Source organism: Conger conger, chromosome 16 (genome assembly GCF_963514075.1).
Source record: "Conger conger chromosome 16, fConCon1.1, whole genome shotgun sequence".
Classification (NCBI taxonomy): domain Eukaryota; kingdom Metazoa; phylum Chordata; class Actinopteri; order Anguilliformes; family Congridae; genus Conger; species Conger conger.
The window spans coordinates 27,145,155-27,158,551 of NC_083775.1; the positions used below are offsets into that span (position 1 = coordinate 27,145,155).

Consider the following 13,397-nt stretch of genomic DNA (forward strand, 5'->3'; position numbering starts at 1 on the left):
CAAGCCAAGCGCGTAGCGCAACAGCAGCTATAATACAGCGCATTCCGTACTGTTTTTGGACAGTGATACAATTTCCGTTCTTTTGGCTTTGTACTCCAGTACATTAGATTTGAAATTAAATAATGAATATGAGGTTAAAGTGCAGACTGTCACCTTTAATCTGAGGGTATTTACATCCATGTCGGGTGATCGGATTTCAGGGGACCAGAAGTAATTGGACAGTTGGCTTCTCAGCTGTTTCTGATTAGTCAGGTGTATTCATTTGCTTCCTTAGTGCAGGTATAAGGGAGCTTTCAATATCTAGTTTTGATTCTAGTTATTTGAGTTCTGCCAATGAAAGTCAAGGAAGCCATTATGAGGCTGAGAAATAAAAATAAAAACAGTCAGAGACATATGGCAAACAATATGCTTTCCAAATTAAGTGCAAAAAAACAACTGCAAATTTCATTTCAGGAACCAATGTGCTGGAGCACAGAGCCAAAAGCACATGAAGTTTACCACTGTCCAAATATTTATGGACTGCATTTGTTTTCAGTCAATTTGGCAGCCCCCCTCTCTGGAGCCCCCAGCCCACCCTCTCACCCCCCCCTGTCTGTGTGTCCTCCAGGCCGCACCTCCATCTCCCAGCCCCCCACGGACCGCCGTGTCATCAAAGGGACCATGGCCGTTCTGGAGTGCGGTGCCACCCACGACCCCAGAGTGTCCGTCAGGTGAGGGGCCGGGGGGCGGTCGCAACGTGGGCACCCGCTGCTGTGGTACTAAATATAGAACTGAGGGTGCGGGCAGGTGTTAGTACAAGGGTTGCAAATTCATTCCATCTCAGAAGGACGGGTGTTCATTTTCACCAAACACTCTGGGGTAATTAACTTCACACAGAAAACTGGTGCTGGTCCGCTCAGATTAGACTGCTTTGCATGGAGACACGAGAGCAATCGTCAGGAATGGTTAAATAATTGGTGATAGGCGAAAAGTATATGGGTAGACAGGAGATGGTTAGGTGGCAGGTTGAGAGAGCCACGTCGGAAATTTAGCCAGGACCCTGGGGAACCCCCCTACTCTTTGCGATGAGCGTCATGGAATCTCTAACGGCCACAGACAGTGAGTCAGGACCTCGGTTTAACGTGTCCGAAAGAACAAACCGGGTCATGTCTTCCGCAGGTTTGTGTGGAAAAAAGACGACGCCGTGGTCAGCCAGTCCACCGGGGGGCGCGTGACACTGAAGGATGGCTCCCTGCACATCAGCCAGACCTGGTCGGGGGACATTGGGGATTACACCTGCGACGTCCTCTCACAGGCCGGCAACGACTCCAAATCGGCACGCTTGGAGGTCATGTGAGTAGCTTGTTTCTTGGCGACAGTGGTCAGGGAAGTAGTCTTGGAACGTGGAAGGTCAGAATCCTTGAACAAGACACCTGATACAAACTGTATCAGTGCATATCCAGCTTTATATTTAATACCTCAGAGTCCAATTACTATTTCATTTTCTGTGTACAAGCAATAAACCTGTGATAGAAAGTGAAAACAAAATGGTGAACACTTCCTCTGAATATTGATGTATTGCTTGTTTCTACATAACAGGCATATCCCACTTTGGGTTGACAGCGATTTGCCAATTAACACGCTCTGAAGTGGCTAATTCTCCGGGGCGAGAGTGTGTTGGTTTAACCACGGGCGGTCGACCCCTGAACGTTCCCTGGAGCGCCCGTCGCGGCAGCGGTGGTCTAATCGCGGGCGGTCGTTCCCAGGGGCTTTCGCACTGCGGCCTTGTGGGGGAAGCGGTGGGGGGAGGTACTGCCGCGGCTCGAGCTCCGGGCGGGGCCAGAGGCGGCAGAATTAGCGGTGGGCTGATGTCGCGCTTCCTCTTCATCTCCCTGCATCCCGTTCCTTCGTCTGGGGAGAGGATTAAAAAGCGTACTGTAATTACAGCGGCGCCCCGGAGCCATGCTCCTGCTTCCTAAAGCCTGCTGCGTCTTACCCCGCAGCCCCGCCCGCGTTCCCACACTGCAGCGCTCCGTAATGGTGCCTTCAGGTTGCCTGTGTTATGTTCGGTCGAACAGCAGTGCACTTTGTTTGAAATGTTCCAGTCGAGGTTTTTCTTGTTTCCTTTCTAAGTATTACTCACAACTCACTGAACCAAAAAGGTGGAATGGCATATGTTTTTGTATTAATGAGTAGTATCGCATTATATGACTTTACATTTGTTTAGCAGACGGTATTGTCCAAAGTGACATACATAGTAACTTTGATCTCTTAAATTGGTTCAGATGAGAAAAAAAAATCTAAGTTTTAAACTGTTATTGAGGTTTTTTTTACATTGAAGAACGGGAGTTATTTGTATTAAGTAGCAGGATCTTTCTTGACTTTTGCAGTGTGGCTTTGTCTCAAACTTTACTTCATCAATATTTCCATCGATTCGTGGTGTGCCAGCATCGGTGAGGGCAAACACAATTTTCAAATTCTTCCCACAACTCCCCTTTTTCTTTCAAGACGATGAAGTCCGGACTTCAAAAACGTCTGGCAGAGGAGCTCCTCCTCTGATTGTGAGGAATTTTCTACCTTTTTTTAACAATAAAATAGTCCTATTAGCACTCTTATGTCTGGCACAAAAGTAATGTCTCCATCTCCCACACATAGCAACAGTACATAAACCTCATAACAGTTCAATAACATAAAAATAATCTTTTATGACCTTAACTCCTGCACATTACGTCTCCCTTAACAGACAGATGCGATGCCAGCGTTGTATTCTCATATGGCCGTTTTTCTGTCCGTTGAAATTCATTGTGATTCCTTAGCCTTTCTATTGGTTATCTATAGGGTGCCTTTGTGCATAATGGCTTAAAAAAACATTGCAAAAATAAGGTTTTTGCATCAAAACCTGACTTAAAGAAATTGGTACATGCTTTTATTACCAATAGATTGGACTACCGTAATGGCCTCTTGTGGTCTTCCCAGAAAAACTGTGAGACAACTCTAGCTTGTTCTGACTGGGAAAATACATTACTGTGCTAAGATCGCTGCACTGGCTTCTTGTGTCTTCAATAATTTATTGTAAGATGTTTCTCCTTGTTTATAAAGCATTGAATGGCCTGACCCTACAGCGTATTTCTGACCTGCTTGAGGGTTATGATCCCACCAGGTCCCTGAGGTCATCTGGCAGCGGTCTTCTGGTAATTACTCCGGTAAAAACTAGATCTGATGAAGCTGCTTTCTGTTATCATGCGGCCAAGTGCTGGAACAACCTTCTGGATTACTTAAGACTGGCTCAAAAACCTTACTGTTTCCCATGGCCTTTGACTAGTGTGTTTGCTTTTCTATGTATATTTAATGCTTTTTTTTCACATTTCTTTTTTCTCCTGATTTTATATACTGTATGTATATGCAAATGTGTTTTTACTCTTCTATGCATATTTTATGCATTTTTCCCTGGCTTCTTGCATTCATCTCGATTTTATTTAAGTGTATATACAATGTGTACTTCATGTAAAGCGCATTGGATTTTTGTGTATACAAAATGTGCTATACAAATAAACTTGAAGTCCACAAGATGCCGTGCCCCCTCCAAACACCCTTCAACTAAGACCGACTGTGGACCGTTTATTTTATTCATGTCCTGTTATACAGCACTTTTCGTCTCTGTTGTTGTCCGTTGTTCGGAGTAAGTACTCCAGAAGCAGTGTGCTCCAGCGTAGCGCAAATGACTCGCCTTCGAACAGCGGTCACCAGTAATAGAAAACCAGTAATGTGAAAAATGGGTCCTTTAGCGCCATTCATTTCTGGCTGTTTACTTATTGATTTCTGTTTTCATCTCTGTTTAAGCGATGAGTTCTATCATCTACATCGCAATTATATCAATGTAATGTACGATAATGACAGAACAAAGCTTTCCAGGCATCCATTAAACGGACGGTCTCGCACTTCTTAATTATCTCGGAGGGCATCTGAAGGAAGGAGGTTGGCCTCGTCCGCCACCGATTACAGCGATGACAACCCGATGATTTATTCGATGTTCTGCGGCGCTGCGATTTGGCCGCTTGATAGAGGAAGGGGGCTTTTTCCCTGTGTTTCAGGGCAACCGAAGGGCAAAGCTTGCCGCTTGCCTGTCGCGTCGATAAACCCCGCGGGTCATCGGGGGTGCTGCAGAGACTAATCGGTGCGTAGCGCAGATAATCTTTGCACTCGAGGTTTCGAAAAGTTTGGAGAAGATTCACGTTTGGCTGCAGGATAATGCTGATTAGAACTGTCCGTGACAACATGCAGAGAAACTACATGCCAGTTTTGGAGATTGTTTAGTCTTGAAGAAAGTTTTTCGCTGGCATGAATTTAAGGACTGTTGAAAAGTTAATTTAACATTTCTACATGTCCTGATAATATTAATTATTAATTATGAGAGCAGGAATATAAAGTATGAACTTCTGTTAAATTAAATTAAATTAAATTAAATTAAACTTCAAAATATCACTTTAGTGAAATCCAGAAATAAACTGTATGTGTTTATAATGTTCACCTCAATCTTCCAGGGATGTCTAGAAACCAGAAATTATTTTCTGGGTGATATTTTTATCTTTATAGTAAACATGGAGAGATCTTCCGTGGTCGTCATCAAAGGTGTAGCTCTTTGGTAATATTAGGCTCAATGTGAAAGCCTCACGCTGTTCGACTCCCCTGGGAGGGAGACGCGGCAGTTCTGGGATTGCACTGTAGTTTGTAGTGGAGAGAGCGAGATGGCGCACCCACACCAACACAAAGCCAAATAACAAAAAGTCTTCACCTCACGGGTTTCCGGTGCAAAAATAACAAAATAACAAACGAAAACAACAAAGGAGGAAAACCAGAGCGTCAGCTCGCCGCTCGAGGCCGACCAACTTTTCAGCTCCTCTGCTTTTCACCCGCATTTTCTTTCCAAAATAAAAACCCCTTCACAAGCTCCCTCTCTCGGCATGTGTTCCCAGTTTTGGCCACGTACTGTGAGGAGGAACACACTTTTAAGCGCCTGGGCTGATTAGTGAACACAACCGAGGTGCATGTGCTCTCCATCAGTAGGCCTGGCTGAGACAATCCGCTTCTCCGCTGGGCAGAATGCTGCGGTGAATATACGCACTGCTGCCCGGTTCTGTACGCAAGACACACACTGCGCATACGGCCCTGCCTCCCGCAAAAGGGTCCTGTCTTAGCTTATAACCGGCGTTCGTGATCACAGACCACATTTTCTATTTTCAATCTGCCCACCCCCCACCCCACAGGTTTACATCTGTAGCCAGCGTAGAAACAGACAAGGAACCTCATGATACCCATTGGAATTTCTGAGACAAGAAGGCTGGGTGGAGCTGACTATCTGCTCTGAAAATATACACTCAGTGAGCACTTTATTAGGTATTTACTAGACTTATTTATGAGACTCTTGCTGCTTATTTCCATTACTGTCACCTTCCTGTCAGCTTTGAGCTGTCTGGCCCTTCTTCACTGACCTCTCTCATTAACAACACGTTTCTGCCAGCAGAACTGCTGTTCACTGGATGTTTTTTTTATTTTTCACACCATTCTCTGCAAACTCTAGAGAGTGCTGTGCATGAAAATCCCAGGAGATCAGCAGTTTCTGAGATATTCAACCCACCCTGTCTGGCACCCAACAATCATTCCATGGTCAGCTGAACATCTTGACCATGTCTGCATGCCTTCATGCATTTATTTGCTGCCACATTGTCTGATTTCATATTTGTATTTACAAGCTGGTGTACAGATCTACCTAATAGATTCCTCACTGAGTGTATTTTCTTTGGGGGTGCTCCACTAGGGAACCTCTAAGCCTTTTAATCAGGGATCTGTGTCTTTTTGCACCTTACAACAACTAAAAAGTTAATTATGTTAATGTTGACTGAATCTTCATTTATTCATTTGTTTAAAAGCTTCAATTTTGGAGAATGGATTTTTCTTAATCCTTACTTCACATTTGGAAGCTATTCATGGATTACAAGATAAATTGTAAACCTGCAATAATTAAAAATGATGAAAATCTTTTTCCTTTTTTCTTTTTTTTAAAAAGTCCACACTTCAATGACTTAGACTAAAACTTAAGGAGATAAATCTTTAGGTGTTTTTCAGATGTTACAGTTGAATCATTATTGCTTACTCACAATCTTAATGATTGTTTCATTAATCATTGTCCGAGTATAATTTACTTACTGCCTATAGGATACACTCTTGTGTAGCACAAGATAAATTACATAACTTTTGATCAATTTGATCAGTGCCCACATAAGCTGGATATTTATTGAAGCAGTTAATTTCAAGGACACCTCATAACGATGCATTAAACGTCACTGAAAAGCACTTCTTCAAATCTCAAGTATGCTACAGGGTAGCCTATTCAAGCCCTGGTGCAGCCATAATAAGATCCGCACAGCTGCTGGGCCCTCCCTAGAGAAAGGCCCTTAACCCCGCTTTGCTCCAGGAAGGATTGTTAGTCTAATCAACTGTAAGTTTCTTTGGATAAAAGCGTCAGATAAATAACAAATTATATGAATGATTTACATAATTATATGCTCCTTCTCATCATGACCACTCGAATGTTATGGAAATATTTCCTTCCTTTAGCCACACTGACATTTGCCAAAACAGATGTTTTCCTTTGAAATCTAATGAATTAACAACGGAGAGAGCAACAGATGGGGGGTGGGGGGGGGGGGCGGGTTTGTCTGTATTTGTTTCGGTCTCTGGGAAGTAGGGAGGGGTGGGGGGGGTGTTTTGTGCAGGAGCCACCACCATAAGCTTGGGGTTGCCATTCTCACAGCTGTGCTGTCTCCGTTCCCCCCACAGCGAACTGCCCCACTCCCCGCGGAACCTCCAGGCCAGCCTGAACACCAACGACAGCCGCAAGGTGGACCTGTCCTGGGTGCCGCCCTTCGACGGCAACAGCCCCCTCCTGCACTACATCGTGGAACTCTCCGAAAACAGTAAGCTCACCACCGAGCGGCCAGCAACCGGTGGCCAGACTATTTATGAATGATACGGTCATTCAGCCCATTTTCCAGGTAGTCCCAATGGCACAATGATTGTGATTGTGATGAGGAGTTCGCAGTTTGTCTACCCATAAGGCACCGGGGTACACGCGTCAGAATACGTAATTGTTTGGGATTCAAATACTTTTATGTTTTCAGTTGATCTTGCCTTGTGCAATTGAGCCAAGCAAGAGGACTAGAAGGTAGCGTTTGCACTTTTTGAGAGTAGTTCATAGGTCCTAGTACACCAGGCAAGCTCAGTAAAGTGTAGAAAAGTGTTTGAATCCAAAACAATTACGTATTTGGCCCAGGTCTGGTACACATGCCCTTTTCCCAACCAGATGATCTCTGATTCTGTTGTATTTTGGCTAGTTCTGGAAGAAAAGTTTAGTTTGGCAGTGAGGCATTCACCCCCCGATCCTGCAGTGCACTGATATCGCGTCTGGAGATGACCCAAGCGCTTGCCCATGCCCTCTCATTTGGAGCCAGTCATTACTCTCTGGGTTCAGCCTCTGAGGAGCACACTCAAACAGAGAAGTTTGCCAGCCAAAGTTTAGCAAATCTCACGTCACGTATGCACTGGCACAAAACAAGACGCAAAATGGCCGCTTTTTAAATGCTTTTTTTTCTCCATATCCAAATGTCAGACGTGTCTCGTTCCATTATGATGTTTCCCTTTCTTTCCTTGAAAAATGTGCCAACGGAGAGGAGAACTGTATACAGTTCCTCTCGGTCGATACCTTGCGTCCCACCCCCTTGTTTACTCGATAGAGGCGGAGATTAATTCCATTTGTACTGCTTTGTTTAACCTCTCGCCGGTCTCGCAATGCTTATCTTATATTGAAACGGCTGTCTGTTTGGGGGGGGGGGGGGGGCTTGTATTGGCAAAAAAATATGTATTGAATTAGGCATTCTACACAAGCAGCTTATGCATGGAGCCCTGGCCTGAGGTGACAAGGAGATTAATGGACTGTGTCGGCAAATGCGATGGCGCTACGTTAAGCCGTTTATACGGCGAATGTCAAGCACCTCTCCTCCGCAGTAAACCTTCCTGTCGCCACTGTGGCCCCGACACTACATCTGACTAGCCACGCCGCCGCTGAACCCAGTGTTCACTCATCTCATTGTGCTGTCTGACTACAGCTAGCACGGCTGTAGTCTGGATTGCATTACATTTGTCCTTAACTTTGAATCATACTTTTTTGCTATACTATTATTTTTCTTCGGAAATATAGTTTGGAGAGCTCAGCAAACTCGGCAAACTTTTTGTGAGGTTGTGGAGAAAAAGAGTAACACCTGTGTTTACTTGCAACTTCAGGTTGATTGAATACAGGTCTTGGTGTGACTCAAGTCCTTTGGGACGTGGCAGAGTGTGCTTGTAGAAACTTTGTGCTGACTACTTCACTGTAATGGTAAGGTTGAATATAAGTGAAGTATACATTCAACAGGGCAAGCTGCAATCAAGCCTGGCTGTGTTCACTTGGCTGAATCTATTTATCAATTACATGTGCTTAATGTTTTGACTGAGTAACTAAGAGTGAATTACTTTTTGACATGCATGATATTGGCAATGGATAACTTCTCATTAAATAAATGAAATAATGATTTTAAAATGTGTGTTTACTCAGGTTCAGCTATTACATTTTTATCTAAAGATCTGAAACCATTCAGTGTGAAAAATAGAGGAAATCAGGAAAGGGGCAAACACTTTTTTGTGGCATAGTATGCTATAATGGAGGAAATCAGGAAGGGGCAAACACTTTTTCACGGCACTGTAAGAGACAAGGTCCAACGCTGAAACTTCTATCTGAAATGGTCTTTCTGAGGGACATTGTGGGACATTTTCATCCTTTGAAGAAGCATAGTGGCCAAATCCTCTGCGGGCGAAACAGAGAACGCCAGGGAAAGGTTTATAAAGTTGGTTTAATAGCTTTGCCATGTTTAAGCGAGCCTCCAGCCATTTGACAGATACAGTGTATAATAGCTGCGATGGAAGTGCCATCACCTCCTGGGATAATGTGGATTTCTACCTCAAATAAGCGTTCTCGGATTGCCTGGCAAACCCTGTCTGCTCAAAACCTTGTTTTGGTTCCACGTTTTTTTGTAGTTTATGTAATGTGCTCTGTGGCCCAGTAGATGATTTTTGGAAAAGCATTGAAAGTAAATAAAAACTAAAAGGCAAGAGAACTGGACTGATTTCTGCACCAGCTGTGCTAGAAGACAGTGAAAAATGAGCTTTCGTTGAAGGCCACATTACTAGTGTCTAAAAACTGTTATGAAAAAGTTAGTTTCTTCTTGGATGAAGAATAGGAAAAAAGGCTTTGTTCTACTTTGGCTGGAGGTTAAATGAAATCCTATGGGGAATATCGAATGAGGTCCCGGAAAGAGTAAAGCATCTCTCTTGGCACCGATGCTCGTTTCATGTTAGCAACATTTTGATTTCATTCCAACAGGGCAAAGGTAGCGTTATCTTTTGTACAGTGAATGAGGTATCCATTGTCTAAGAAATGAGTCATTTAAATATATCAGAAGTCATTGAACTGGGTTCTTTATTTTACATGCTCTTTTGTCAGAGCTGAAAAACCTTTTTGAAGGGTTGCAATCACCTTAAGAACCCTCAGTTTCATCCTCCAATGTCTTGTCATATATTTGTGTGATTTTTTAAGATATAATTACACTTACTGGTCTAAAAGGAAATCTTTGCCTTTAAAACCTTTGATCGGAAAAAACATGGCAAGCTGCTGTCTCTGAAAAAGGGCTTTGTGGCTAAAATCTCTGAAGAGGCTTGTTGTATGAGAACTTGTAATTAACTATTAATGATACTCTTGTGGTCCTTTGAGGAGTGCCAGTGGACTGATCTAAAAACTACCAAAGAAAAATATTTGAGTAATAAGGCATTCATATCTCTTGTGTCTGTATGTCAATGTGTCTGTCTGTGTCTGTGTCGATAGATAGACAGACAACCAAACAGACCGAGTCGATATTTCTTTCATATACAGTATATGAAACGTGCTCCGTTTGTTTCATGTGCTGTCGTGTTTATGTTTTGGATTTTATTTGGGGAATGGTTGCTTCATTCAGTCAAGCCCCCTGAAACCTGGTTTGGAGTTAATTGATCAATATAGTCAATCGTCTCAAAGCTTATAAGACTGAGAAGCCTGAAAAGGTCAAAATGGTGAAATGTTACAGGATTCTGTGAGCTTTAATTAAGTGTTGGCAAGGCACATACGGAAACTCATGCATGTGCACACGTGTACTGTACACACATTCACATGGCATGCCCATACGCGCACACACACACACACACACACACACACATGCACACACAGTAAAAGGTGCAAACACAATACACGTGTGTATTTCTGTGTGTTCTCTGCTCTCTAATGTATGTGAAGACTAACTGACTTCTCTCTTCCATACGTATAACACCAGACTCCCCGTGGAAGACGAATCTACCCAAAGTGGACCCTGTCCTCTCAGGGGCGGTAGTGAGGGGGCTGACCCCAGCCCGGACGTACCAGTTCAGGGTCTGTGCCGTCAACCAGGTGGGGAAGGGACAGTACAGCGCAGCCACGAACAGGTACGTACTGCCAGCCTGTTCCCACACTCTTAGAAAATCATTCTCCAGTCGGAACCATAGAAGTCCATAGAAGAACCCTATGTAGTACAAGGGCACAATGGTTCTATGTCTGGGAGCTTAGATAGAGGGTTCCATAAACAACTAAAATGGCGTCCTCTTTGAAGACGAGCCAAAGAAGGCCTTTTTTCTGAGATTTTTCTGTTCTTAATATGGTTCCTCTACAGCACTCAAGATACATGGGGAAAGTGCTGGCGAAATAGAGGGGTGTGCTTCCTGCCATCAAAAACTCTGATACATGACACTGCGGCACACAACTAAAGGCAGGGCTACCGATTTCTAAAGGCACTTTATTTGATAACGGAATCAACGGATCAACGGAACCACGGCAGCTGGACAACCAATGACGGGGCCAGTCTTTGAACCTGCGCACTTCTGGTTGACAGTCCAGGTCTCAAATTGGCTGCACACTTTTCATTTCTGAGTAGAATTCCTGTATAATCTTGCTGAATCATCTGGCCTCATCTGTCATCACTGTTGTAAAACAGCTTGTTCCTGTAGTCTTTGTTTTCTGTAATATAGGAACAGGTATGTTATCTCTCTATCATCTTTTGAGTAATTTGTGTTTAGAAGACAATTTTGACATGAGCTTTCTTACGTACTGTACGTTTGCCACATTGGCCAGCAAGTTTTCAGTGCTAGCTTTGGGTAGAGACCCAGTTCAGGCTGACTGGACCTGTGACATGGGCTGAGCCATTGTACTGAAAGGACCGTTTCACATGAATGAGAGGTCCTGGTAAATGGAAAGCAGTTGCAGTCGTGTTGTGCTTGGGTTAAATCGGTCACAGCTGAAGCCTGTGCTGAGCGGAGCCTGCCTACCTCAGTGAGGAGAAACCAGGGAGCACGTCTATTCACCGAGTCCCTCTGTCCGGGAAGACTGGTGGATCAGGGTCTGTGAATCTCCAATCGATGGCCAGGCACCCTGTGGCATAGCCCTCCCTTTCTGCCTTCATGCATCATGGACTCATGGCCTCGTGAGACATTCACCTTGTGTTGAGAGAGTGGGACTCAAAGGCTATCAAAGGCTAGCTAGCTTTAGCTCAACATTAAACATGTTTTAAAGCAGTTGTTTGCTTGACTCATATGAATCCTTGCTTGACAGCACAAAATGGCTACACTCATTATCTGATGATGATGTTGCACACTTTTTCTCTGCCCAATTTTCTTTAATTGTTTTATTTAGCAACTGGGTGTTGTATACAAGGGTTTTAAAGGCTTAACATGCACAAAGCTAATGACCATAATATGGTTTCTCCATAAACAGAGCTGCCTTACTTACCTGTGATTGTGTAAGTAAAAGCTTTTAATATGTGAAATCCGATACTGAGGACTAGAATGCTCAACTTGTCAACTTTGTAGATTTTTGGCAGGCTGGTCAAAGCTGACAGGAAGTTGACAGTAACGCAAACAACCACACATTACAACAGTGGTATGCTGAAGAGCATCTCTGAACGCAAGTCAAATTTGGATAGGCTACAGCAGTAGAAGTTAATAAGTCTAAAAAAATAAGTCTAATAAATACCTAATAAAGTATAGGATCATTTGCCACTAGATCTCTTAAACAGCACCTAATAACAGGGAGGTGCCCGGGGCAGATAAACCCAAGGTGCTTGGTGTGCAAAACTCTTCAAACCCATTGAAAACAATGATAAAAATGGTTCCCACAGCCGATAAAGTGTGTTTAGTGTGATCGGCCCACGAAGAAAGTCCTATAGTCAAATAGTCTAATGGTCTCAGAGGTTCTTTTTTCTTCCTACCAGTGGAGGTTGCCCAGGGAAAATGCCTACATAATGGCATAAGAGGCATATGGTGCCCATATTGATCCTCCTAACAGGAGAGCAACTGATGAATGGAATTGCATAGTGGATAGTGTTGGTAACTCTCACCACAAGTAGATTATAGCAGCCGGCACAGAAGTGTAAACGGGGAACATTACAGGCCGCCGTCTCTACTTAGCAAATCCAGGGCGATAATGATTTTTTAATTAGTCTGTTTAGGACCTGTTGGCAGCACATCCTGGAAAAGCATTCGTTTGCAATGCAGTCCGCGACCAGAGCGTAGCAGCGCACTGTATAATCGGCTTTAAAGAGGGTCTCAGATGGCAGGGTAATCCCTGCTTCTGCGCTCAGGAGCGCCTCCTGTGGTGGTTTTGCACATCTGCTCATGTGGGCTGCAGGCAGTTAAGAGCTAGTGTCTGGCCTAAGTTCCTGTATGCACATTCCATACACATTTAGGGGACATTGCAGCGATTCGATGGGTCAATAAATACGATTTGGCATTCCAAATTTGCAGATAAAGAAGAAAATATGGGTTAATATGCGGTATTGCTGTACATAAATGAACTAGTCTATTTCAACAGTGGCGTGATAATGGTTGTAGCCGCTGTCCTGGTTGGCTATGGAATGAGAGAAGACAAGAACAACAGACGGTAAATGGGTCAATTTATTCTCCTCCTTTGGGGCGCAGGAAAGAAAACACAATGCAAATAACCAAAAACAAATCTAATGCAAGAACTCTTCCTCTAAACCACTACAAACAGTAGACCTGGAGGACAGTTTAGGGAGAACTGAAAGCAGTGGCGGTTCCAAACATCCCTCTGTCTGAAGGCTCAGTAGATGTGACTAAGGCACTGAGCGTCACCTGGGCTGATTATCTATCAGCCTCAGCTGTGGGGGCCTGTAGGCGAAGCCGCCACTGTCCGTGTTCCTGAAGCCGTCTCAGGGAAACAGCAGAATGGGTGATGGCGGCTCTCCCTCTCTCTT

General features: G+C 43.9%; 1 protein-coding gene across 1 annotated transcript in view; it reads left to right on the plus strand.

Moving 5' to 3' along the window:
* The window catches only part of sdk1a (sidekick cell adhesion molecule 1a), a 297,095-nt gene that overhangs the window by 211,323 nt on the left and 72,375 nt on the right, over positions 1-13,397 (plus strand). The window contains exons 13-16 of the mRNA XM_061223685.1: positions 608-710; positions 1,159-1,332; positions 6,817-6,953; positions 10,431-10,578. Coding sequence (XP_061079669.1) covers positions 608-710; positions 1,159-1,332; positions 6,817-6,953; positions 10,431-10,578 — 562 coding nt within the window. The remainder of the gene's footprint in view (positions 1-607; positions 711-1,158; positions 1,333-6,816; positions 6,954-10,430; positions 10,579-13,397) is intronic.